The sequence below is a fragment of the Macrosteles quadrilineatus genome, unplaced genomic scaffold (assembly GCF_028750875.1).
Source record: "Macrosteles quadrilineatus isolate MER2022 unplaced genomic scaffold, UCM_ALF_1.0 Scaffold_4__1_contigs__length_99947679, whole genome shotgun sequence".
Lineage (NCBI taxonomy): Eukaryota > Metazoa > Arthropoda > Insecta > Hemiptera > Cicadellidae > Macrosteles > Macrosteles quadrilineatus.
This window is the reverse complement of record NW_026542597.1, coordinates 48,255,178-48,282,186: the sequence shown is the minus strand read 5'-3', so window position 1 is coordinate 48,282,186 and position 27,009 is coordinate 48,255,178. Positions and strand designations below refer to the sequence as shown.

The 27,009-nt window shown below is 35.3% G+C and overlaps 1 protein-coding gene across 1 annotated transcript; it reads left to right on the top strand.

Annotated features, from left to right (window-relative positions):
• The first annotated feature begins 1,563 nt into the window (after positions 1 to 1,563).
• On the top strand, positions 1,564 to 26,395 carry LOC128992001 (zinc finger protein 271-like). Its single transcript, XM_054415331.1, has 10 exons — positions 1,564 to 2,080; positions 9,880 to 10,017; positions 10,972 to 11,046; positions 15,077 to 15,447; positions 16,613 to 16,733; positions 17,819 to 17,907; positions 18,460 to 18,620; positions 21,770 to 21,987; positions 23,860 to 23,985; positions 25,750 to 26,395. The coding sequence occupies exons 1-10, from the start codon at positions 1,907 to 1,909 to the stop codon at positions 25,780 to 25,782; spliced, it is 1,506 nt and encodes a 501-aa protein (XP_054271306.1). The 5' UTR covers positions 1,564 to 1,906; the 3' UTR covers positions 25,783 to 26,395.
• The last annotated feature ends 614 nt before the right edge of the window (positions 26,396 to 27,009 follow it).

Sequence of the window (27,009 nt, the reverse complement as noted above, 5' to 3'; positions counted from 1 at the left end):
AAGCGGTACGGTCGTGAATTTTCTGAAATAATCTAAATCTTTCTAAACAATCCTTCAATTATACTGTTAGTTATAATAAAAATAAGTGTTTCAATTGAACTAAACTGTTCAAATTACAATTATATTAAAGTTATTGTCACGACCAAACACACTATAATCCATAAGGCTGGATTGGTCGTGAAAAAACCCGCGATGGTCGTGAAACTTTGGTCGTGAAATTACGTGTTATTTGGCTCTGTTCTGGTGGTAGCCCTGCACCTCATGTTCGAGGATACAAAGTGAACTTCTAGGTTAATCTAGCAATTGAAATATCTTATAAACAAAAATTAACACCATGTCTACTTCATCGAATGACTACTTACGGTCATGGACACACCAAAATTACAAAAAACACAATCTTTCCTTTATTAATCTTGTAATTCCTAATTTCAACTCAAAACGACCGGCACTACAATCCTGACGTACACCCCGAACTAGTCTCTAAAACCAACTGACTCCATCGACGCCAGGCTTGCCACTGTCGTGCTTCAAAGTTGAAAATTTTTCACAAATGGTCGTGACGCCAAATCGAGGGACAGACTTATTTTGTCATGGTAGTCAGTTTGCAATGACAATAAAATTATAATATGCTCCTTTTTTGTAAGTTTAATAACCATTGATGACAAAAAAATATGGCTTTATATATTTCGGCATGAATAATTAGTCTAAAAAACAGCGTGAAAGTTGGAAAATGTACCCTAGGGACACGTCATGGTCGTGAATTTCGAGACTTTAAAAATACGAAAAAAATACCTAGAACCTATTTAAAACCAAATAAATGTGTGTAACATGTTGCCCCCGTCCCAAAAAATATTAAAACACATAATAATAAACTACATATCCAGTATCTACGAAGTAAAAGGCCAGGGACATGAAAACGTACGTTTTTAAATTTTCACTCAGGCTAAAAAAAGGATTGAACTTAGAAATGGATGAAAATATATCGAAGTATTTTTTTCTAATTTGAAGGATATTTGTTGTGTTGAAGGAATGTTTAACATGAAATAACCACATTGACTAAATAATAAACGATACAAGGTTAAAAGGAAAATTTCTGCTTTGCTTTGATTCAATAACAATCACACTACTTTGAATAACATAATAATAATAATAATAGTACTACACCATCAAAGAGTTCTATGAAGATTATAACTACCACATAGGGCTATTATAAGAAGAAATGAGAAAGAACTAAATGACGATTCTCCAGTCTCTACGACTGCGATGAAGAGGACGTATGTAAGATGTAAGACGGTAATAGCTACTTCCCTCTAGGGAAATTCGCTAAAAATTAAATAAGAATAAATAGTGCACTGAGAATTAATAATTGAAGCAATTAATTTCAGTCTGGGTATTTCAAAAGAGTATCTTTAATCTTTGGTTCACTTTACCCAATATGTTGATTATATGATCTTTTCTATGTACTTGTACTCTGTGTAGCCTGACTAATAGTTGTTATTCTTTTTTCGTCGTCTGCTATAATGCTATTAATAATAATAAAAAAAATAGATGCCAAAAATGAAATGAAGCCATAGTAAAAGTAAAGTAAAGAAGCAAATCAGAAATCACTAAAATATCTCAGACTAGGCCTAATTATATACAAATTTAACAACCAATTATTACAACAATCACTGTACCGCAAAACCTACATTCAAGAGCTATTAATACGAGTTTATAACTTATTGAAGACTTTGATTTATCGATCCAACATACAAGATAATAGCCTAATGTCATGTCATAATGTGCAACCCATCCAAATGAATGTAAATATGACAGGACTAGGCCTAAGTGTATAAACTCTATAATATAATACTTGTGCTAGTTTCAATAAATAGTAAATAGGCATCGCCTGACTTAGAAGATCAGTATGAGAAACCGAGTGAGCAAATTTGAAAACGTAAAATTGGAGTATTTGAATCTAAAAAGAATTTGCAGATTCTGCCTATCTGATCGCAATATTTTATTGCCAATATTTGGTCATAGTGCAAATGATCGTCTTTTTGGATTATCGACTCACATTAAAACAATAATATCTGTTGAGGTAGGTAAACAGTTTTTATTTCATTTTAGCTTTCAAAGTGTCCTAATCAATGTTAACTTTCTAAGTAAACTTAGCCCTACCTGTGGGTACAGTTTCTTAACTGGGCAATGCTAACATCGATTGAAACTATCAAATTGAAAATAATATCTATAATTACCTAAAATTAAACTATCATAACCTAACCTAACCAAAATTCATGTTTCGGCCCCTGGACTATATTGTTAAGACAATAATAAGTTTTTTACATACCTCAGTCAAATAGTCCAAAAATGGTATTGTTCAACAGCTTACATGTTTCGTTGCGAAGACAACATTATCAAAGCTTGCAACTCGTCAAAAACACATTTAAAACACGAACACGAACACAGAAGACATTAATACGGTACGAATACACAATTGACATTTAGATAGCGCTATCATAATACTGATTTGGTCCGGCGCGGCGCGGGGCTGGTAGCAGACATGTACCTTTGAGTCTGCTACCAGCCCCGCGCCGCGCCGGACCAAATCAGTATGATAGCGCTATCTAAATGTCAATTGTGTATTCGTACCGTATTAATGTCTTTGTGTTCGTGTTCGTGTTTTAAATGTGTTTTTGACGAGTTGCAAGCTTTGATAATGTTGTCATCGCAACGAAACATGTAAGCTGTTGAGCAATACCATTTTTGGACTATTTGACTGAGGTATGTAAAAAACCTATTATTGTCCTAACCTAACCAACCAAACTTGCTGATGGTGAAAAAACCGCACGAAGGTTTACTAATCAAATCGATAGTTTCAATCAATATTAGCATAGCCCAGTTAAGAAACTGTACCCAAGCCAAGCATAAAATAAATAACTTAGGCCTACAGCCTTCCTTCTGGTTTTCAAGCCGTCTCAATGCTGCTAAAGCAAACCCTGTTAAGTTTTTGGGAATTCATCTTGAGCCTGGGTTGGGATGGGAAACTCACATTGACACTGTTGTAAACAGAATATGTAGAGGTATTTTTCTGCTTAGAGTTTTGAGTACCTATGATTGTTTCCATTGATGCACTAGTAACTGTTTACCATGCTCACATATTTAGTCATTTATCCTATGGCACTATTCTCTGGGGTAACCACTCCTCTGTTGTTAAATTACTAATCCTGCAAAAGAGAGCTGTACGTATAATGTGTGGAACTAGGCCTAGAGCACACTGCAAGCCTTTGTTTGTTCAGTTAAAACTACTCACTCTTCCAGCTATTTATGTTTTGGACTGCTTAATTTATGTGAAAAAGAATGTCCACAATTTATTGTTATGTGAAAATCTACACAGGCTAATTACTCTACTAGGCAAAAGAATCACATATTTATTAAGTAGCCTACAATTATTATTCCAGGACCTTAAAAAGTTTTGAGGTAACTGCACTTAAGCTGTACAATGTTCTTCCTACTGCAATCAAAGACCTGCCACTAAACAAGTTTAAAGACAGGCTGATTAAACACTTTTTGGTTAACAGCCCTATTTAAAAAAAAAAAAAAAAAAAAAAAAAAAAAAAAAAAAAAAATCAAGATGGCGGGTGGAAGACAGTTGGTTAAATGTGGAAGCTGTAGTAAAAACGTAACTAAAAGTACCGGTGGAATTCAATGTCAAGGAAATTGTAATTCTTGGTTCCATTTTGAATGTGCGGGTAAATCCAATAAAGATATTGGTAATATTGGTGTCGAGTCTTCATGGTTATGTAGCCTTTGCTCTCGTTCTAACCTAAAGGCAAAGGAAAGCAACACTGGTAATCAAATCGTCAATATTGAATTAAAGGATAGTGAAAGTGAAAATTGTTGCCGCTGTTTTGATCATATCAAAATTTTAACTGATCAAATGTTTGAACTCACAAAGAATCAAGTTGAAATGAGAAAACAACTTAGTGAACTCCAGTCTGACAATGTCAGACTAACCTCTGCTTTGACTAGCCAAGAAGAAGCTATTGGTGATTTATTACTTAACGATGGCATATCATATGCTGGAATGTTAAAACGTCCTAGAGTTAGTGAAACTGTGGGTGGTCCTAGTGCTCACAGCCTATCAAGATCAGGCCTAGATCTCTCTTCTACCAATAAAATGACTACCAGTAGGCCTACATCCAACATCGGTCATCGGCCTAGGTCGGCTCTAGCAACAAACAAAGGTCTCCATTTGTCTACTGCAAATGACAAGCCTAACACTAAACAAACAGTGACGGGTGATCGTAATTGTAATGGGTCCAATGTATCTCGTAGCCTAGGGCCCGATACTAGTATCTCCAATTCAATTAGTAACGTAAACCAGTCTGAGGGTGTCACAAATCTGACCATTGGGACAGTTTGGGAGAGTACTAACTCTAACTCATCTCAAGATGGAAATATAGGCCTACATACAACTATTGATGGCAGCCAAGAGCCTACACCAAGCAATGACGGTGAGAGTTTTCAGAAGGTTAGACCGCGGAAAAGAGGTAGAAATGTGTCGAGTCTGAATCAGAGTGCATCAAACGAAAATGTCAAGGGCCACAGGCCTATTAAGAATAGAAGTGGACAATTCATAACAGGTAGCTCGACTGTGTCACATAACCTCACAACTGCGAGCAGAAAGGTTTTTCTGTTTGTCTCTCGTTTTGGACCTAACACTAAGGATACTGATGTGAAGGATTATCTTATCAGCAGAAAAGAAGCCGAATATGTTGTGGAGCAGTTAACGTCCAGACATCCCGAAGATTACTCTTCTTTTAAAGTTGGAATTCCGGCAAGCCTGTTAAACGAGGCTTACACCTCAGATTTCTGGCCCAGGGATATATATGTATCAAAGTTCATTACCAGAGCAATAAAATCTTCCAGGGCAAGTACTGGTAATTTAAACTCGAACATACAGACCCAGTTATCCACAGGGTAAGTGTTTTGGAGTCTGCCTTAAGGGGTCAATCCAATAAAGTGCTGAATATTCTCTCTGTTAATGCTCAGTCCTTAGCCAATAAAATTAACGAAGTAGAGGTATTAATGAACATTAATGACGTAGGCATCCTCTGTGTGTGTGAGCATTGGTTTACTGAGTCCAACAGAGACTTAGCGGTTATCGAGGGCTACAATTGTGCATCGATGTTTTGCCGAACTGATAAGACCAGAGGTGGTGTTGCTATATACACAAAGTGCGGCCTAATTTACCAAGAAATTGATGTGAGCAGTTACTGTATTGAGAGTGACTTTGAAGTTGTATGTGTGAAGGTTAGTATGCAGCAGCCTACTGTGGAATTAATCCTAGCATCATTGTATAGGGTCCCCAATAGTAACCACAATGTTTTCCTGGATGGATTTGATAGGCTTATGATATATTTATCACAAGCTGGCCTACCAATTATAGCTTGTGGCGATTTTAATATTGACGTTCACTCTAAGGATAGCCTTACTGTAAACTTTCTTGATGTCCTGCGTTCTTCTAACTGTCGTTGTTTAAACTTTAAGCCTACCCGTGGAGGTGCTTGCATTGATAATGTGGTTACAGACTTACCTGAAGAAGATACAAACACTTCAGTTCTCTCACCACCCTTGTCTGACCACAATGCTCTGTTAACATCGATCTGTCTGGCTAAAAATATCGACCATGTAAAACCTACTCCTAAGCTGATCAGGGACTTCAGTAGACCTAAAATAGAATCTTTCAAGTTGGTTCTGTTAAACGTAAACTGGGATGAAGTGTTATCTAATCATAAGGACGATATCTTTTGCAAGTTTCTCTCTACTTTTCTGGATGCTATGAAGGAATGCTTCCCCTTTAAGACTGTTAAGCCTATAAACAGTAAGAATAAAACTAAAATGAAATGGTACAGTCATGAACTAACCCAACAGCGAAGAGAAGTTGAAAAGCTTTACGATTTTTGGCAGTGGGCAGAAAGGTATAATGTTTTAGTTGTCACTGCTAAACAGAGATATGTCGAAGCAAAAGCAAGTTATCGGAGAGCTCTTAACCAGGCAAAACTCAAGTCTAATGCTGACAATATATCCTATGCGCCCAACCAATGCAAACGTGCATGGGAGTTAATTAATAATTCATCCACGGGGAAAACTACTCCATCGGCTGACTCACTGACTTCGCAGATCTTCAGTGACTTCTTCGTCTCTTCGGTTGATGATGTCCGCAACCAAGTGCCGCCTTCCATTGCTGCTGCTAAAAATATGATGAAGGTGCCCATCAACGTACCAGATTTCACTCTGAAGCCAGTGTCTAGTGAGGAAGTAGCAAATATTGTGATTGGCTTAAGAAATAGTAAAAGCCGTGATATCTTTGATATCAGCAGTGTTCTCATCAAGGAAGTGCTATCTGTGATATTATCCCCACTTACCCTTTGTATCAATATTTGTTTAATGTCTGGTAATTTTCCAGAATCCCTTAAATTATCTAAAGTTGTGCCTATTTTCAAAAAAGGTGATTTTTTATGTCCTGAGAGCTATCGACCGATCTCCGTTGTACCGATCTTCTCAAAAATTTTGGAAAAGGCTGTGATACACCAGGTAACTAAATTTTTTGAATCAAATAATTTGTTTTCTAAATCCCAATTCGGCTTTCGAGGGGGACTGTCAACTGTGGACGCAGTTGGTAGCCTTGTTGTTGCTGCTTTAAATGGTTTTGAAAAGCATGAAAGCACACTCACCACCATGTGTGACCTTTCAAAGGCTTTCGACTGTGTTCCGCACGACATCCTTCTCACAAAACTTGAACAATACGGCATAAGAGGTGTTGAGCTAAACTTTTTTCGGACCTATTTGGCCAACCGCACTCAGAAAGTCTTGTATAACAATAAGCTCTCTGAGGTGTCGGTAGTGAAGAGTGGCGTGCCCCAGGGATCGGTCCTTGGCCCATTTCTATTCTTAGTTGTAATTAATGACTTGCCTGTTAATGTAAATTGTAATTCTATAATTTTTGCTGATGATTCAACTTTTTTCTGCAGTAGACCTAATCACAGTTTAGATAATCTTAATGTTTATATGTCCAACTGTCTCATTGAATGTAACGATTGGTTCAAAAGTAGCGGTTTTCTATTGAATAATAGTAAGACTCAATCTATTTTATTTAGTTTAAGTAACCATGATTTAAACTTTCCTCAACTCTGTGATAATGTTAAATTATTGGGTATATACCTGGATTCTAAATTAGGCTGGAGTGTGCACATTGACCATGTTTGTAGTAGGCTCTCAAGAGTTATTTACTTACTCCGCAAGCTTAAAAAATTAATCCCTAGACACTACCTACGGATGGCCTACTTTGCCTTCTTTAATAGTATTTTAAGCTACGGTATTTTGCTGTGGGGCTGTGGTCATGATGTTAGCAGAATCTTGCTCCTACAAAAGAAGGCTTTAAGAATCATTACTTTTTCTAAGTACAGAGCCCATTGCAAACCCTTGTTTATTCAGGAAAAAATACTCACTGTTTTTAATTTATTTATTTATGTGTGTCTTGTTTATGTAAAAGTTAATATTAATGCTGTAGCCTTGAGATCACATTCACATAGTTATTTTACTAGACATAGGAATAATTTAGAGTTACCTTTAGTCAGGCTAACAAAGTCACAAGAGTCTTTTTCTTATATAGGGTTAAAGATGTTTAATCGTTTGCCAGCTGAGGCACACGGTGTTGATCTTAAGTTATTTAAAAGTAAACTTTTCTGCTGGTTATTAAATCACCCTTTTTATAGTTTAAGTGAATTTTTCATGTCTGGCATTGATATTAGTTTTTAGTTTCTGACTGATGTAGGCCTTAAATCTGTGTAACTTACTTTGTTGTTTAAATTATTTAAAGTAGCCTAGTTATTGAATGTTATAGGCCCTAATGCTAACCACAGGACATTTCATATTGACCTCAACTATACAAAATGTTTTTTTGTAAATTGTTGTAATAAATTCTTGATTCTTGATTCTTGATTTATAACCCTTGTGAATTTTTTGATCTGGACTATTCATTATTGTAGACCATTGCTGACTGTGTAGCCATTTATGTAAATGTACCTTGTAATTTATGCATGTATGTGATGCATGATGCAGACGTAATTTATTAATTTATTTATTTCTTGTATGCTACTTGACTTTTATTGATGTGTGTGTTTTTGCAACATTTTGTAATTTTTTTTGTGACGAGACTGATAGCATGTAATTGTTGAATGGTCAATAAATTCTTGATTCTTGATTCAAGCAAGTGATAAGATTAAGGTAGCCTAGGCCTATTTGCAACAATATTTGATACTAATTAACCCTCCAGTACAGGCGCGGCTAAAAGTAACACCAACGTGTGGACTGACAGTCTGCGTAAAGTTACTTCTTATTGGAAATGCTGGTCAAAATCCCTTATGTGCCCACAAGTCTAAAACTTATGAAAATTAACATTAAAGTGTACAAAACGTAGTTTTTCTATGACAGAAGTATACTTTGTTTAGTAGCCTAGAATGGTATAATTTCCAGGTATAGTCTATAACTTACGACAGCATCGTTGTCAGTCTTATCTTAACTTATATGTCTGGGAGGGATAACTGTTCACTGTGTAGCGTCGCCATAGCAGCGGCCCGCGGTAATGAATCACTGTTGAACTTTGTCCCAACAATGAGATAACGATTAATTTTAGTTCAGTTCCCTACTCAAAAAACAAATTGTAGTTGTTCGAGAAGTTTGGTTTGGTTAGAACAGTTGATATTTAACTTAACCCAACCTAACCAACCAAACTTCTCGTACAGCTTAAAATTTGCAGTAAGTTAGTTATATTCTACTATTTTGTGTGTTTTCTCTAAATTTGTATAGGCCTAGCGTGCGAACACAAACGTTTTCTAAATTGTATTTTTCATTATTTATTATCCGGTACCTATAAAAGGTTTTAACTTATTAAGTTATACAAGTGTAATTAGAAAAAATAAAGTTATGGGCACGTACCGCCTGAAAATGTTTTATCTTTGTGATGGTAACGGATTATGACCGAAACACTCTTTTATATATCTAATAAAGTTAATGTAGCATCAAAATTTCAAATAATCCAAATATATTAATAGATAGTAGACTACCTACTTAGCCTCAATTTCAAAATAATAAAAAATATTTCAAATTGAAAATGTCCTGTTGAAAACCTATCAATTGCTAGCCTGTTCTTCAAAAATATTCCAAAATATTTAAGTGGAAACTAAGGAATAAACAGCTTCGTTAATGTTATTGTTATTGTTTTTTTATTTATATCATATGATAAAATTAAAATCATTGCGATATTAATATCGAACCAGATTAAAATATATATAGGCATATTTAAATATTTATCGTCATATGATAATATATCGTAGGTTCTCTGTGGATGTGTACCTCCTATGATATATTATTGGATGAAATGTTTGTAAGAGAGACGGTAATTGTTTAGTATAGGCCTAGGCGCCTTCAAATGAATTTTAAATTTTGATACCTTGGTTTATAGTTTTTTACCTCCTGAATCCAAATATCCCATTAAATGTATATATACATTTGGTTACTTTAATGATACGCCTAGGCTACACTGCCACGGTAAGTTACACACATGCTATGCAGAAGTTAAATGTGGCTGGAGCTTACATTTTCTGGTTTGCATGTTATGCATATTATGATTTGTAGTAAGAGTTAGGCCTAACTTATTTTATTAGGGAAAAACATCTAACGTAGGCTATATTATTAAATAGAAGGTTACCTATATTATTAGGCCTAAATCTTTTAAATTAAACTCAAATCAAACAACTTACAAATTTTGAGTTTTTAAGTACCAAAATTGAACTTGTAAAACCTTTATCTTTATCTGTTGATGTTTTGTTTCAGATGGAGGAGGATGATAGCCTACCATCCCTCATGTGCCACAGTTGTTTGTATAATTTCGAGCAAAGTTTGGATTTTAAGTACCAGTGTGAGCAAGCAGATTCTGCTTTAAGGATCTACATTAAACAGCAAAGTTTAAAGGTAAAACTTTTAAAAAAATAGTCCACTGTAGGCTACCTTACGAGGAATAATACTTCTCATCTAAGTTTTAAAAAGTTATCTATTCATTTCTCCAATACAATAGACCCTCACTTCCCTGTCGCTGCCCACTAGGATTAATAATTTCTGTCTAAAAATGAAGGTCAAATCACCCGCTCTGAAAAACCATAAGTTAAATCGACATTTCCTTGGAATCTAGAGACTTTTGTTCTATCGCTATTGCGGTTACTACCTACTGTAGGCCTAATAAATTAATTGTTTATACAGGTCTATGCAGATCTAGTTTGGTTATAAACCTTGCTTTTTAAAGTCGATTTTAGAGTGTGATTGTATGTTAAAATGTGGTTTCAAGCCGACCTGAATACATGAAAAACCGGGAATTGTAGGCAACTGGTAAAAATCTGTGAATCGTTAGTAAATTTTTAAGGGTCTGGGAAATTTTAACTTTCGAATAATCATAGAAAAATCTGCCCCAAAACATTATTTTTTGTTTGTTTTGCATCATCAGCAATCATGTTTGCAGGAAACTAGGCCTATAAAAAATCACGGGTGTAGTGGCAATCGTAAGAAATGTTCATGGTTGTTGCTACAATACAGGAAATCTTCACAAATTTAGCTGCAATTAAAAGATGTGATTACCGTTGTGGCTACAATCACCAGAAATTATCACAGTATATACAGCGATCGCTGAGATGCTCATAATGTTGCTGTAATACTAGCATTAACAGTTAAGAACCTAAGAAAAAAAAAACATTATGATTTTTACAGAACGTTTTCTGTTGTATTTTTATTACATATTTGAAGTTGTGTTCTTTATTAGTGATTAAGTTTTTAGGATTAGGATTGCAGATTAAATCCCTGGATTTTGCTTATGTCAGTGGTTACCATAATTATCCAAAATCAAAAACTATAGTCACTAAAAACCTGATTTTTCAGAACATAGACACTGCTAAGGAAGAATCCAATAATGAATCAACTTTCATGAATTTTGAGGATATAGGGAAGCAGGAGGTAAGAATTATTTTTATCTGGTTGACAGTAAGTAAAACAGATGATTTTTCAAACTAAATCACTTTTTCATAACTACTGCAGCAAAAAAAAAACTTTAACTTGAGGGGTGACTTACCGGTTCTACCCTAGTGATGAAATATACTATTTTTGGGAAAGTATAGCAGGTTACATCTTGAATTATACCTAGCCTTTAAAGCTTTCTACAAACTCACAGGTTTTAACAAGATCAAATTCAGAAGACCTATTTTAACTTGTTATCAAAAGCCGTGCCTTGCTGTGGTATAATTAGGATGTTTGGGCAAAAAGCATAGGCGTCCATCCGTATAGGCAAGAGGGGGCTTGAGTCTCATATTTGAATTTGAATTAATAAAGTCTCCCCTTTGAGACCCTACCAGGGTAACAATACAGACTGAGAATCCCGGGAAGTTTGCATAAATTTATTGAATCAGGAACTGTGCCTGAACTTTGAACTCGCACTGTAAAACCTGTTTTAGTCTGCGGTCACGGTGAAATTGCGATCACCATCCGTGGACACAGTGAAATCGTGAACACCTTCCGCAGTCATGGCATGATCAAAAACATCTTTCTTGGTCATGGCAAAATAATTAATTAATATGGCGATTACGGTAATATCAAGAACATCTCTCACGGTCACAGTAAGATCTAGAACATCTTTCGTGGTCACTGTGAAATGAAATGAATGACATGAAAAAATATCTTTATTCATATCGTATACAGTCGCATACATTGAATGGCGTCACTAGGCTTAAAACTAAATCAAACTAACCTACAATTCTTCGAAACCATAAAGTGTTTTATCAGTTAAGAAATGTTTTTTATTTTTTTTATTTGGAAATATTATCAATATTCCTCACCTCAGCTGGGAGTTTGTCCAAAAACCTTTTCCCTGCACGGGTGGTTTTTTTGTTAAATAGCCACATATCGTAATATCGATAACATCTTCCTCGGTCACGGTAATATCAAGAACATCTTACATGGTCACAGTAAGATAAAAACATCTTCTGCAGTCGCAGCAAAATAAAGAACATCTTCTGAGGTAACGATAAGATCTAGAACATCGTCCGTGGTCACTGTAATATCGATAACATCTTCCTCGGTCACAGTAATATCTAGAACATCTTACATGGTCACAGTAAGATAAAAACATCTTCTGCGGTCGCCGCAAAATAAAGAACATCTTCTGAGGTCATGATAAGATCTAGAACATCTTTCATGGTCACTGTAATATCGATAACATCTTCCTCGGTCACGGTAATATCAAGAACATCTTACATGGTCACAGTAAGATAAAAACATCTTCTGCGGTTGCAGCAAAATAAAGAACATCTTCTGAGGTCACGATAAGATCAAGAACATATTCTGCGGTCACGGTAAGATTGAGAACATCTTCTGCGATCACGGAAAAATAGATAAAATCTTAAGTTGTCACGGCAAAACCATGAACGTCTTTTGCGGTCACGACAAAATTGAGAACACCTTCAGCAGTCACGGCAAGAACAAGAACATATTCCAATTCTGCGGTCACAGCGAAATTATGAACACAATCCACGATCGTGGCTAAACCGTATACATCTTCCGCGGTCACGGTAAAATCAGGAACCTGTTTTCATGACAAACTTGATAACATCTTCGGAAGTCACGGCAAAATCATGAGCATCTTCCGAGGTTAAAAAAACCTTGGAGATCTTTCGCGGTCACAAGACATCATAATCACGATCACAGTAAAATCGTAAATTTTCGGTTACGCATCTTCCTAAACGCTCTCCACGGTCACGAAAATTTGTGCTCATTTCGGCTCGACTCGATCCAAGCTTGGCTTGACAATCATTTTCTGCCTGTACGGATCTCTCGTGCCTTCCATTGGTCCGACCAGACTCGAAAATATGGAGTTCTTGGACCCGCAGACCCCTTGTATAAGGTACTTTTTTCTTTTGTGGACTATGAATGAAGACTGGAAAAAAAAAGTTTTTCTGTCCGGAAATCAAGTATTTCTAAGGCCACCCTTTTTACCGGGGTTTATTCCATCCCCAGGATGTTTAAGTGATGTATACCGTAATGCTGTAAATAGTGATCATCACCTTTTGCAGTGTTGGGAAGTAGCGCGCTACAAGTAGCGACGCTACAGTAGTGCGCAACTTTTTTTGTAGCGTTAGCTGTAGCTACGCTACTTTTAAGATTTTGTAGCTTTAGCTGTAGCTAGCTACATTTTTTAAGTAGTTGTAGCGGGATTTTAGCTACTTTTCTCGCTACATTAACATTGATTGAGATAGTTATTTTTATCACAACCTTACGTGAAACAACCTTTTTCAAACTGAGATTTTCAAGAAAATTAGGCCTACTTTCTTGGCTTAATACAGCTGGTCACAGTCGTTTCATTACCTATAACAACGTTGCGTGGACATTTAGGCCATTATCTGAATATTATCCGCATTTTTGGCTCTCATTTCCTTCATTTGCTACTCTATGATTACTGTCAGATAAAATAAAATTGCTAGATGCAGATGACGTTTAAACGTTACCGGTGACAAGAGAAGCTATTGAATGCTTGCAAGTGATTGACAGGGAAATTAGTAATCAATTTAGTTTCTTTATTGTATCAATTTAGTTTTTTAAACTTGAGTTTTAATGGAAACCAACACTAAACCTTAAAATAATGAGAAAGCTGGTCTATCAACCTTTGCTTCAGCTGTTGATTGTGGTTCATCATCACAAGCCCTTCCTTGGTTAGATTACAAAGATTTTTCAAAGGTTTACTAAATGAACGAAGAGGAAATTTCCTGATGAGATTTAAGATATGCCTAGAATACATAATAATTGTAACGAAACATCTCCATATAACATGAAACTTGCATTGAAAAAGTAGCATACAGTAGTTTGCTCCTGGTAACAGCTCTTGTCAAGGACTATTCCTAGGCTATGCTATTGGATTAATACGAATACCAAGGTCAATTAATAGGAATATATCTGTTTAGTCCTTGTAAGAACAAGTTTACTATAGCCGTAACTTGTTACAAAGCCAAGTACGCCTAAATGTTATTTTTACTTAACAATTTTCAACATGTTTAAATTAAAAGCCGATTTCAGGATAAGTTGCTAAATACTGTTTTCTGCACCAACGTTTGTTGAAGCACAATTTGACCTATGCATAATGACAAAAGACGATTTATTAACATTGAAAAGTGTTATTCATAGACCAAGTAACATATTACTATGGTTAATAGTTATAGCAATGTTGTTTTTAACATTAAAAATAACGACAGGCAATAAACTCCAATTTCAGTAGGCTAGGCTCTGTAACACAAAAACGTGTTTTAAATAATCGTTTTACAGTTTTATTGTTTTTAATTGTTGATAAAAGACCGGATTTCTTATAAATGAATGTATATTAAAGAAATAAAATGGGCTTTTAAAATATAGTTTGGTTGTATGTCCTTTAAACTTAATGAAATTTACATATAAGATGCCTAAAAATAATGCAATATTTAAAAATAAGTACTAAATATGATGGAACACCCAACTAACTTATTTTGGTTCTGTTGCTGTAATGTTAGGTTTATATAGTTGCAAATAATTTTACATTTACCTAATGTGCGTGGAATAAAAGTAACGTCTTTGGAAAAGTAGCTAAAATTGTAGCTATAGCTACATTTCATTGTAGCTGTAGTTGTAGCTAGCTACTTTCTCGGAACTGTAGCTGTAGCTGTAGCTAAGCTACTTTTTTGGAAATGTACCGTAGCAGTAGTTGTAGCTAGCTACATTTTAAAAGTAGCTTCCCCAACACTGACCTTTTGTAATATCAAAGTCACTTATTTTTGTGCTTATTTACGGTTTAGGAAGAGGAATATTGAAATTTGTTATTCACTTTAAATTGTTAAAAATAGGCATATTCTTTAACAATATTGTTCATTTCCTATACTATTCAAGTTTGCATCAGTTCCTGATCTTCAATACACCGAACCTGAATTTTTTATCATATTGTTCAGTTATATCAAACAATGCGTTTTTACAGCCTACTGAAAAGAAGGATTCTGCTTGCCAAGCAGAATTCTATGGAGAGAATGTCCTTGACAACAACCAGACATCAACCGGTGAACTTGAAACCAGTGCTGAGAAAGTCAACGACACAGAAACAGAAGTTCACAAGCAGACTGAAGGGAACGGAGAAAGTTTACAAGGCGAAGCTGAAAACAACCTTCAGATGGAAGAGAACATGAATGACATGGAGGAGAGTATGTTCGGCAGTGAACCGTTCAGCCTTGATCTGTGTAGCGTGAGGTTGCGGTCGGAATGTAAAGACACGGAAGTGGAGGACGTCGTGGTGTATCCAACCACACACCTGGCGGAGGAGGAACAGTGGAGCGAATCTGGGTCCGAGGCTAGGTAATTGCCGACTTATTTCATAGTTGCTATGTAAAGAGTTACTGTCTCATAATCAGTTGATTGAATATTTGAATGTTGATTTTAAAATATAAAATGGTTTCCCCCCTGTTAAACTATTTGTAGTTTGTAGATACAAATTTACAAAATGTTAAAATGTCAGGCGTAAGTTAATAATGGGGCAGAGCTGGGAATGGTGTATGATACATGTTTATCATACACTGTGAAACCTTTAAGCCTTATGTAACTGATTCTGTTTTATTACAAGGTTTTTGTGAGCAATTTGATCGTGATATCATTCAATCTTAATACGTCACTCTTAGACATAAGGATTTTTCAAAGTGTAGTGTTTGTTGTAGTGTTGATTTTTAACTATGTGATGCAGGCTACAAAACGAACAAAAGTTTTGAGTTTATTGTGCTTATTATGTAATTCTTAATTGTATTTTTTTAATGTTTATATTTTGATATGATATTAACATTTTACAATGGTTTTTTTTATTATTTTATGGAATACAATAAATAACTACAATGTGAGAGTTAAACAATTTTAATATTCCAAAATATCAAAAACTTATTTCAAACAGAATGAATGCAAATAAAATGCTTATTTCATTCAAAAAAGAAAACCAAATTCATATAGTGAAAATAGTTCTAGACCATAATATGTACCAATAGCAGCACAGGAAGATAACCTAATTATAATTTTTTGAAATAAAGACGCTTTGCAAACCAAGAAATTTTATTTTATTTTCAAACACCAGCAATAAATTGAAAACCAGACTTCAATCTATTGTGTTTATCTGGACATTCTGAAATTTTGTATTATCAAGCACTAAAGATTAAGGTACATTACCAGATAAAGTACCCCAAGAGATGGTCCAAGTGGACCCTTTCAGTGTGCACCAGCTGAGACCACCAGATAGATTCTATGGTTTGATCAAATCAGGAGGTAACACAAAATGGTCTCATGGTTACGGTCATCACAAAATTGTGACTACTATGTGCCAATCAGCCTGACAAATAATCCAAGTAATTTACCATACATTTTACTTAGTCCCAAGATTTAGAAAATATTTTAGGGTGACTAACCGTCACAGCTTAACAAATTTGTTGTTCAGTCGCATCAGATTTGTTCCCTCAGACACTGGCACTATGTGTTTGTGTAGTGATGACTTTGAACACGTGGAGCCGGTCCATGTGCCAGTCAGCAGCAACCATTGTCCTGCCTGCAACAAGGGCTTTGTCAACCTCTCGGACCTTCAGAGACATCAGCTCATACACAAACAAGTGAGTTACGTTGGTTTTGTATTTGTAGATTTGCTCGTGATTCACAGCAGGCCATGGACGCAGTAAAAAGTGATTTTAAGCTGCTTTAGATGGTGGTTATCACCATTGTGTTGAATAATTCGAATGTTGGTTTTGGAAATTTTCTTATCACTATCATCAAGACCATCATATTTTCCCCAGATGCCTACCTAAAATTTTGAAAGCCTACAAGACAAAGCCAACGGGAACAGGCCTCTAGTCATCCTTAGTGTCATATGGAACGTAAGCTAATTTGTTCCTGTAGTTTTGCATGGTTTAAAGATGTTCAATTTTACACTGATATAACTGTCTTACTACCCAGCTTTTAAATATTTAGCTGGTTACATTTCTCATCTCTCAAAATTGCTTGACTGCCTCAGAGAAAAGTCTACATGTAGGTATTTTTAACACGTTCAATGCGGGTGTATCTGATCGGATACGTGCCGAGCGGGGTTCGGGTGCTGCCATAACCGATAGGATACGCTCGGCAATGCCTTTCGTATATTTTTGTTTTTGTTCTAGCGTCGGTCGAAGGTGGACCTGTACCACGTTGGCGTGTAGTGTGTGACTTGCTTTTTGTTGTGGTGTAGGTTGGTAGTAAATTTCCCCGTAAAATCCCCATCTGGCACGCTTGAAAATCAACTTGTCCCATCTTTCTCTCTCCAATTGGCAATACATTGGGACCGGCTACATTCCAAGCAGTGCTGTTATCTGTGGGTGTTTTAGCGAACTACTAGTCGACTCTCGTCGTATAGTAGGACAAGGACATAACCGCACGTTATTTGCTATTCTTCAGACCAAAACTTGAAAGCCAATCACCCGGCAATCGGGTTTGTTCGACGCTGCGGCCTGTGCCGCACTGGGGCTACGCCTGCCATTTGATGGTCCGCAGCGAACGTGTTTAAGTCTAAAACTTGGCTGTGTTGTCTTTCAAACATCAGCAGGCTTCTGAATGGCCTCATTAATTGTTATTCGATATGTTTAGCAAATCACCAGCTCTAGTTCTTGAGTTTTAGCCTGTAATATTATGGTTTTTATTTGCCAGTATAATTTAATGCATGTTTTAGGAGCCACCGTATCCGTGTGACTACTGCGACCAAGAGTTTGAAGAAAAGACTCTGCTGAAGGCTCATTGGCGGACTCATGCCAGGCAGAGGTAAACTTACTTCTGGATTATTTCTCTTTATTTGAAGGGATCGGAAGTCTCTTTTAACCTTGTATCACATAAGTCCATTCTGGTCCACATGGGTGCCAGGTCTGTACGTGGAATGTATCCAGCAAAGCAAGAGGTGAGCCCCTACAGGCACACATCCACAAACAGACACAGACATCACTTTGTAAATATTATTTTTTCGTTCAGGATATCTTCAACCAAAACTCAAACTCAAAAATGTTGACAAAAATGATATTTTCTCCATATAGCACTATGTAGGCCTATAGGTGAAAAACCAAAAGTTAAAATGTTAAGCTAGTTTTAAATTGTATAGGCATTATCTAGTTAAAATTTGTTCCTTCACAATCCTTCCTACTATTTGTCAAAATAGGTAACCTTGGTAAGTTTGGCTGAAATATGTTCAGCTGTTATTGCGTGATGATGTAAGAAAGTTTTCACTGTTGATTTTTAAAGAGCTTTGCGTTGCTCAGTTCAATAACCCAGTTTCATTGCCAAATGCAAGTGTATTTACATCATACACCTACATTGCCACAGGCCCCACATGTGTCTAACTTGTGGAGAGGCGTATGCTGACAGAGCTGACCTGCTGAAACACTTTGCCGTACATGACCTCATCAAGCCATACCACTGTCCAGGCTGTGGCAAGGCCTTCGCTTACAGGAGTGATCTGCGCAAACATGCCATCATCCATACAGGTGAGCCACGTTTAAACATATTTTTGCTTGAATGTTAACACATTTCATATATTTCTTTATTTATTTAATTCTTATAGAAATTTTTGATTTCATAGTATTATTTATTTCTTATCCAGAACACATTTTGTACAGAGATAGTGGCGTTGTGGAAGTCAAACATTTAACACCAAGGACCACTTAGTGGAATCATTTTATGAGTAAATTTGACCTAACCCCAACAAAATTGCAACACAAGCAATTTTTTTGGTAATGATAGCTATGAGTGTCTTTCATAACCCCTCAAAAATCGCCATCAATCGTACCTTGGCAACAAGCCCAAAAATTCAAAATGGCCGCCAAGAGGGATGCCAACATTTATATTTTAGCATATATCTCTAGAACGGTTAGTTTTATCAAAAACGTTATTTTAGCAAATATGTAGCTCTTTTAATGCCAATCAGTTTTTATATAAGCATTTTGTCTGTCAGACCTATGGTATGGCCGCAATTTGAAGAGCCGTACTTCATTAAAATCTGCCTTTTTAAAAAAAATTCAAAATTTTCATTTTTTTATGACTTAATGTTAGAAAATACAAATTGTACGTCAAGATAATTTAAAAGTTGTTTGCCATGTGGTTTCCTACTTATTTTCAGTTTTACTTGGGATTTTATGATTATGAAAAATTTTTTTTGCATGATTTAAATAATCTCCCATTTTAAGGGATAAGTAAGAAGCCAGGATATGGATATGAAATAAAAAAATATATGTTATTTAAATCATACAATTTTATTCAATACTACAAAATAAAAAGATTCCTATATACAATATGTACAACATGAACATATAAACGTAGTTTTACCATAGTGTTAACATAATTTGGCCCAATGATTTAAAAGTTTAGTCAACATTTTCAAAAATACTATTCTCATCGTCTTTTCTTCGTCCAATGAAAACTGGAGACTGATTTTACTATTGTTTTCTAAACAATGACCACAGGAAATAGTGCAGTTGAATCCATTTTTTACACACACATCTCATTGAATTACAAGGAGTTTTGCAATTGCATCTAATCATTTTTAACGATGTCTCTGGTGCTGCTGGCAAATCCATCTTTTGGGGCACAAACATGTTGTCCTGCAAAGTCCATCCCCAGTAGTTATCATACTATCTTCTGCCCTTTTCCATATTTGAATTTGTAAATAGGCACGCAGACTATGAAACTTTACTGCTGACTCTGTTGAAGGAAGTTGCTGAGGCTTTACAAAGCTTTTATCTTTTTTTTTTTTAATTTTGACAAAATACTTTTGTATCTACATGTGTTCATTGATTCGTTCTTATTCCCATTGAACAGACTAGCCATTAGTTTCAGACCGATTACTTCAACTTGATCTGGACTCAGATTTTGTGAGCTGAAAGATGACAGCAGATCCTGAAAATACTCGTCTTCTAATGTTCTGTTGAATACAGATAGTTTTCCGATGTGAAAAATCCTCGAAGTAGTGTCGCACCCTGTATAGGCGTGCAGAGCTAATAGAGATTTAGCAAAATCTTCTCCAAGTGAGGATCTAATTTTTTTAATGTTATAAACATGATCTGAAAGTCGTTTGTCACTTCTGAATAGCAAGTTGTAATTTGTTGTAATATTACACCAATAGATAAGTAAAATAAGAAGATGTCAGCGACTCTGTAGCACTAAAGGAAAGAAAGCGACTGTGTAAAAACTAAAAATAAGTAGGAAACCACATGACAAACAACTTTTAAATTATTTTGAGGTACAATTTGTATTTTCTAACATTAAGTGATCAAAAACTGAAAATTCTGAATTTTTGTGAAAAAGGCAGATTATAATGAAGTACGGCTCTTCAAATAGCGGCCATACCATACGTCTGACAGACAAAATGCATGTATAAAAACTGATCGGCATGAAAAGAGCTACATATTTGCCAAATTAACGTTTTTGATCAAACTAACCGTTCTCGAGATATATGCCAAAATATATAATTTGACAGCCATCTTGGCAGCCATTTTGAATTTTAGGGCATGTTGCCAAGGTACGATTCATGGCGATTTTTGAGGGCTTATTAAGGGCACTCTTAGCTATCATTTAAAAAAAAAATTGCTCGTGTTGCAATTTTGTTGGGGTTTAACACTAAAATGATTCCACTAACTCTCAGAAATAACATTTAACATAAACCAAACAAATATTTCCAGTTCTTGCACTTAATTTCAGTAATGGGAGTTTATACAAATCCAAGTTCAGAAGAATTTGTAAGAATCAAATACTTTTGGGCAATCCTTACAAACAAATCAGTTTTCATGTTTACTTATGTTTATATGTTTATGTTTACTTATGTTTTGTGTTTACTTATGTTGTTTTTATGTTTGTTTTGTACAAAAAAAATGATCAAACTGCCATATACAGCCACTGTATGCACATCGCATATCGAATCAACTCCAGACAGGGGTACAAATGAATTCACAAAGTTTGAGATGCCAGCCAATAAATAGACACAATGTCTAAATGTTTGACGTCTGCCCAATCACGAGCCTGGACATAAAGTGAGACTTGTTTTTTATCAATATAAGACACTGATTTGGTATTTTTCTGTTTGGAAACTGGATTTAGGTTTGATTTGGCTTTAATTTCCACAGCAACGAAATAATGATCTGTCATTTCTGATTGAATAATACCCGAATTAACCCGACTGGTATCATTTATAACAATAAATATATGATCAACATAAATTTTAGAAAAAGCAGTGACCATAGAGGGGCTATCAATACAATCAACAAATACTGCCTCGAATAAAGTATTTAAATAACTTTGAGATGAAGGGTCTGTTTCCTTAATTACTTCCGGGTTTAATTCCTCGATTGTTATAATTAAGGAGTCGATCCTAGATTGGAAATGTTGGATGTTTTGATGGAAGATACTTAAATTTTTATTGCTGTTGAATCAAATAAATGATCAAAATCCAAATGCTGTGGAGGTGAAGCCCTAAAAAAAATTAACTTTTTAGGTACTATTGGTCCCTCCGCTAGCTCATAAGCTTTAAATGACATTGTATAAATCGGTTAAGTAAGACAACAGAAAAAGGGATGTTACAGAGAAAATGCTTATTGCACTAAGTATATAAAAGATTTTCAAAGATGACTGCAATCACTCGTAGGTGCACGTCCGTTCAAGTGTCCGGTGTGTGGGAAGACGTTCACCCGCAGTACCAACCTCAACAAGCACGCCAGAGTACACTCCGGCCGTCGTCCCTACCCGTGTGAACACTGTGACAAGATGTTCTCTTCTCGCGGAGACCTTGTGAGACACGCTGTCATACACACCGGGGAGAAACCTTATGCTTGTCTCATCTGCTCTCTCGCCTTCAATCGCAAGGTAAAATAGCGTAGTTAGCAGTGTCTGTGAACTTTCCAAAATAGCAGTAGACCTAATAGTGTTATTGTTATTTCTTTGAGCTCCAAAGGTAAATATATTGGACGCAAAACTAACACAACCACACTTATACCTACAAATGTCTGAATGGCTATGCTCAGCAAAAATAACTTCAAGCTATACTCTGACCTGGCCGAGTCAAGCTTAAAACTACTACAATAGCTTCTGGTAGCTGGTAGACTATACAGTTTGATCAATGGGCAAGCAGTTTTGTCTCATCAGCTAGGAGACAGCTCAGTTGAGGGTTCGGGTTTGAATCCAGTGTCATTGAAGTCTGGTGTGAAACTCACTGGTGTGAGGAGTTGCACTGTCTGTTTTAGAGGTCCACTGTGTATAAATGTTCAAATTCAAATATATTTATTTGTGATAATACAACATCTTGGCCTCATCAAGTTTACAAAACTTGTTGGCAAGGTCCAATTGATTCACAAAAATTAATAAACAAAATTTACCATTTTTCTTTTCAATTTTTAACAAATATAAATATTTCTAGCGCTACTAATTCCATGGCGGTTTGTGGCAGGCACCTATCTATACGCAATCACATGTATTGGGTAGAATTTGATAAGTGAATTATTTGTTAGTTGCATGTCAAATCAAGCACTTTACTGCAATTTGTTCATCCATTTGAAACTTAAAAATGATTTGGATTGTTATATTCATAAGTTGAGTGAGACACATGCTAAAATAGCCATGATTAAATCACTGAATAATCCACAACAGTTCAAAGAGCTAACCACTTCAGTCACAGAGTCTGTTAATTTATTTATTTTTTCCTATTTTTAAGATATTTGTTTATCCTTGTCTCATTAATAAAAAGGAACACATTTTTGTGAATCAAATTTTCTTTGAACACTCACTGGTAATAATGGTAAAGCGGAGCAGTTATAAATTTTTATACTTAGATCGCAGCACACAACAGGTAGGCCTACAGCTGTTGGCTGATTTTGTTGAGTTATACTTGCATATGCGGATGTAAGTGAAGGTTTTGTCACTATAGACAGCTAATATATCTGACTTCGGGGCTTGAGGGGTTAATGGGCAAGCCCATGCCCTGATAATGTTCTATTTACAGCAAATGTGTCAGTGTGTTCTAAAAAGTTTGGATTACTTTGACAGAATAAATTAACCTGTATTTTGTCTTTATTGCCGTCTAGAGACTCTAAAAATAATACTTAAACTCTTGTTCTACAAACTGAATTACTTTAAAAAAGAGAATTTGTTAAGGAGTAGGAAGGATACACAACTAACTCAACTGAATAAAAAGTTCCAGAAGGAACACATAAAAGCAATACAATTTAAATTATATTTCGTGACTTTCTATATTTTACCTCTGAAGAATCCCCTGAAAGGGGCAAAAACTACCTTTAAAAAACCGAAGTGATATTTTGTAATTATTTCTGTTCACAGGTGCTAAAATTAAATTTAACCTGTTTATTTATTTATTTATTTATTATCAACGGTTCCACCATTTTTTACAATGTAAGTAATGATAACAATCAAGACAGCTAGATTTTAAATAAATAACAAACAATAGTATACAATCAATTAATAACAAAATTGCAACTATAATCTATTTACAATAAAGATTTTGCAGCTTAATAATCCGTTAACATGCAAGTACAATGATGCCGAAAGATGATGAAAATGCTCTTAATAAATACATTAAATACAGACTCAACAAATACATGAGACAATAATTCCTGTTGTTTGTTAACATCACTACTACTATTCTAAATTGATGAGATTGCATAATGATATTCATGAGTTTCATGAGTTCATGAGTTAGCGAGTTTTTTGTTTTGTGTTATCCAGGACAAGTTATCTCGCCATGAGAGAGTCCACATGACTGATCGTCCGTTTGTGTGTACCGAATGTCCAACTAGCTTTCATCGTAAGGAAGAGCTCACTAAACACTGCAAATTCCATCATTTCAAACCGGTGAGTGACTTGTTTTTAAGAATCTTCCTCTGAAATTTTTTCAACTTACTCAACTTCCTAATTAATAGATCAATCAAACAAGTCATACCTATAGTAAAAATCACAATTTCAAATATTTTGTTGCAAAAATCAAGACTAAGATAAGTATATTTTGATGTTAATGATTATTTGAAACAGGGTGTTAGTTAATGCAGGAAATAGTTGTTCCTTTTGTTAAACTGCAATTTTATACTGACTCGTATAGGCAGTGGCGGTTCCAGAGAGGGGGCCATGCCCCCCCCCCCGCCCCCCTCCCCGAGAATCAGGTTTTTTATTTATTTTTTTCAAGCTTTAATTTGAAAAATTGCTTTAAAAATTGCCGCACGCATCCCCGTTTCCCGCCATCCTATGCCTTCGTCACGTCAGTGCGTCAGTCATACAGTACATCCTACTACCCACTAGTGGCTCAGTAGTCAGTTGAGTATTTGTTTTTTTACGGTTTTTTTTTGTTAGTAACACAGTTTTACAAGATTTAACCTATGTGCATCCCTCCACTTAAGCACAAGCACATGACAAAATTATAATGGTAAGTAATGGAAGCGTTTAAGGCTTAAGAGAAGTATATTAGCTTAGCTGTTTTCTTAAGTTAGGTTAGTCTAGACTCAAGATTGAGCAACCGCCATTACAGTACTACGAGTGCGACGTTGCCGATGTCTACCTGACTACCACAATGACGTTTCTACAGAGTATTCACTCACGTAGACATGTGCGTTCAAGTGTATACATCAAAAAAGTCGCAGTGTCGCACGCTGGTGCGCCGGTGCGGCCCAGCTGGGAAATATCGTACGGATACCATCTATATTATAACTTAATACCGAGTATGCTTAATCTAATACTCCCCTGGATACTGGCGCGCTGTGTGGTGGAAAAAGGGCCCGTGCCCACCATTAAATGGTGGGATACTGAGGCCAGCTGGTTGTATGAACATTCTCTCAACCTGCTCTGCTACACTTATTTTTTAACATAAAGATTTCAAATGTATATGTTTTTTTTAAGACTGCTTATTACTGTGTAGTTAGTTTGAACCTTAACAAATTTGTATAGTTTATTTAGGCAAATGAAGATTGATAGTCGTTTTTAACACCACTAAAAACTTCAAAAATGTAGTAAACGAGTAACTTTTTTATTTTCTGAAACAATCATTGTTGAAGGAATACAATGCGCATCGACATTATGAAACAGAACATTTAAAAAGAGATAGGTGAAATTACAGGGCCGGTAAGAACTGAAAAAGTTTTATCAATGAAAAAAGGAAGTGTTGTACTTAAACTCTCCTTTTCGATTACAAGAGATTAAACTTTTTCTTCGTCAGAGTGCTTAAAATTTTGACTTTGTAAGTATAATTTTTCACTAATTTCCGGGGGAGGAGCCCCCTTCCACAATGGGGGGGTATTGGCAAACCCCCTGGAAGTTGTGGCCATGCTGGCCTAGAATTAGAATTTAGAATACCCCCCACACCCTCGATAGAATGGCCGTCTCCGAAAATTAGCCCTGGAACCGCCCTTGATTGTAGGCCCTACTACTCTTTGAGGCCTGTAAATTAATTCTAAAAAATAAGAAAGCAAACTTAGAAGAAAGTGCGTACAGTGCCTACTACTATAATATGTTAAATTGAAAGAAGTTTAAACATGTATTGACTTATAGCTATCAAAGATGTTATAAATGTTTTGTATTGAATTCTGTTTGTATTGAATACTGTTATCAATGTTTATGCTTATGTTACAGGATCCTGGATATTTTAAATCGACTGTTGAATAAAGCAATGCATTAACCTTACCAAAGACTGTCAAATACTCTAGTCAAAGAAACGATTCTTACTTCACATCAGTAAGAAGTAAAATAATATTTAAGTTATTATTTAGTTACCAAAGAAATTTATTTACGTACAATGACGATCCATTTATCATTTTACAAAAGTGTATAGGTATTGAAAGTATTTTGTTTGTGTTTATTTTTGTTTTGTTTTTATTTTGTTTTTTTGTTTTTATTTTCAATCATTAGACATAATGGTTCCTTTTTTACACTTTTGCCAAAGAACTGTTATGTTTAGTTACCCAATTTTGTTTGTTTCAAGGTATTTCACCTTTATCAAACAATCTATTTATATGTTGTTCCTTTTACTTTTAGGTAGTTAAGATAAGTGTTATTTTTACGTTTTTATACATAATCTGAAAATTACCAAAGTACCTATTTATTTTGTGTTTTGTCAAAGTAGTTTGTGAGTACTGTGTGTTATCTTTTAGTTTTCCCTCATGTGATACTAACAAAAATATTTATAAGAAAAAAACATACATGATGTGTTATGATTTTTTCATTGTTCACTTTACGTTTAAGTTCTATGATCATGCGTGTTATACCAGTCCACAAAATTCCCAGTAGTATTGATGTTAATGTTGTTAATGTTACTTTCCTTCTAGTCATATGTGTCTTTCAATGTTTGTGAAAGGCTGATTCAATACCATATTAACATCAGGATAGTGAATCATAAATATGTATGCTAGATTGTCTATTGAGAGAAAACCCAGCGTTTGGAGCGTGGGCGAGAATGCAGGTACTTAGGGAAAGAAGTGAGTAACAGCTACTTGCTGATATGGTTGCAAACATTTACTAACTCCCTTAAAACAAAAACAAATTGCCGTGTAATAGATTTCTTTATACAACATTAATGAACACAGTGTCCCCACGCAACTGTGAAAGAGCCATGAGTTTTGTCAACTGTAATAAAACTTGAAATAAGACGTAAATTTAGCAGATAAACCTCATATGGATGGGCTTATTCCAATTTTTGATTCCACAAAACTTCAATACTGACGTTACTGAGAACACATTTATTTTCGATACTTTGTGCTTTAGGATTTGTAGTGATCATCTACTGCAACTGGGGTGACGCAATGCAATTATTATCTGCTCTATGATCTCAATGATGACATGAATTTTTATTCATGGAAACTATAAATACAGCTGTTCCAATTGTTTTTTTAATTT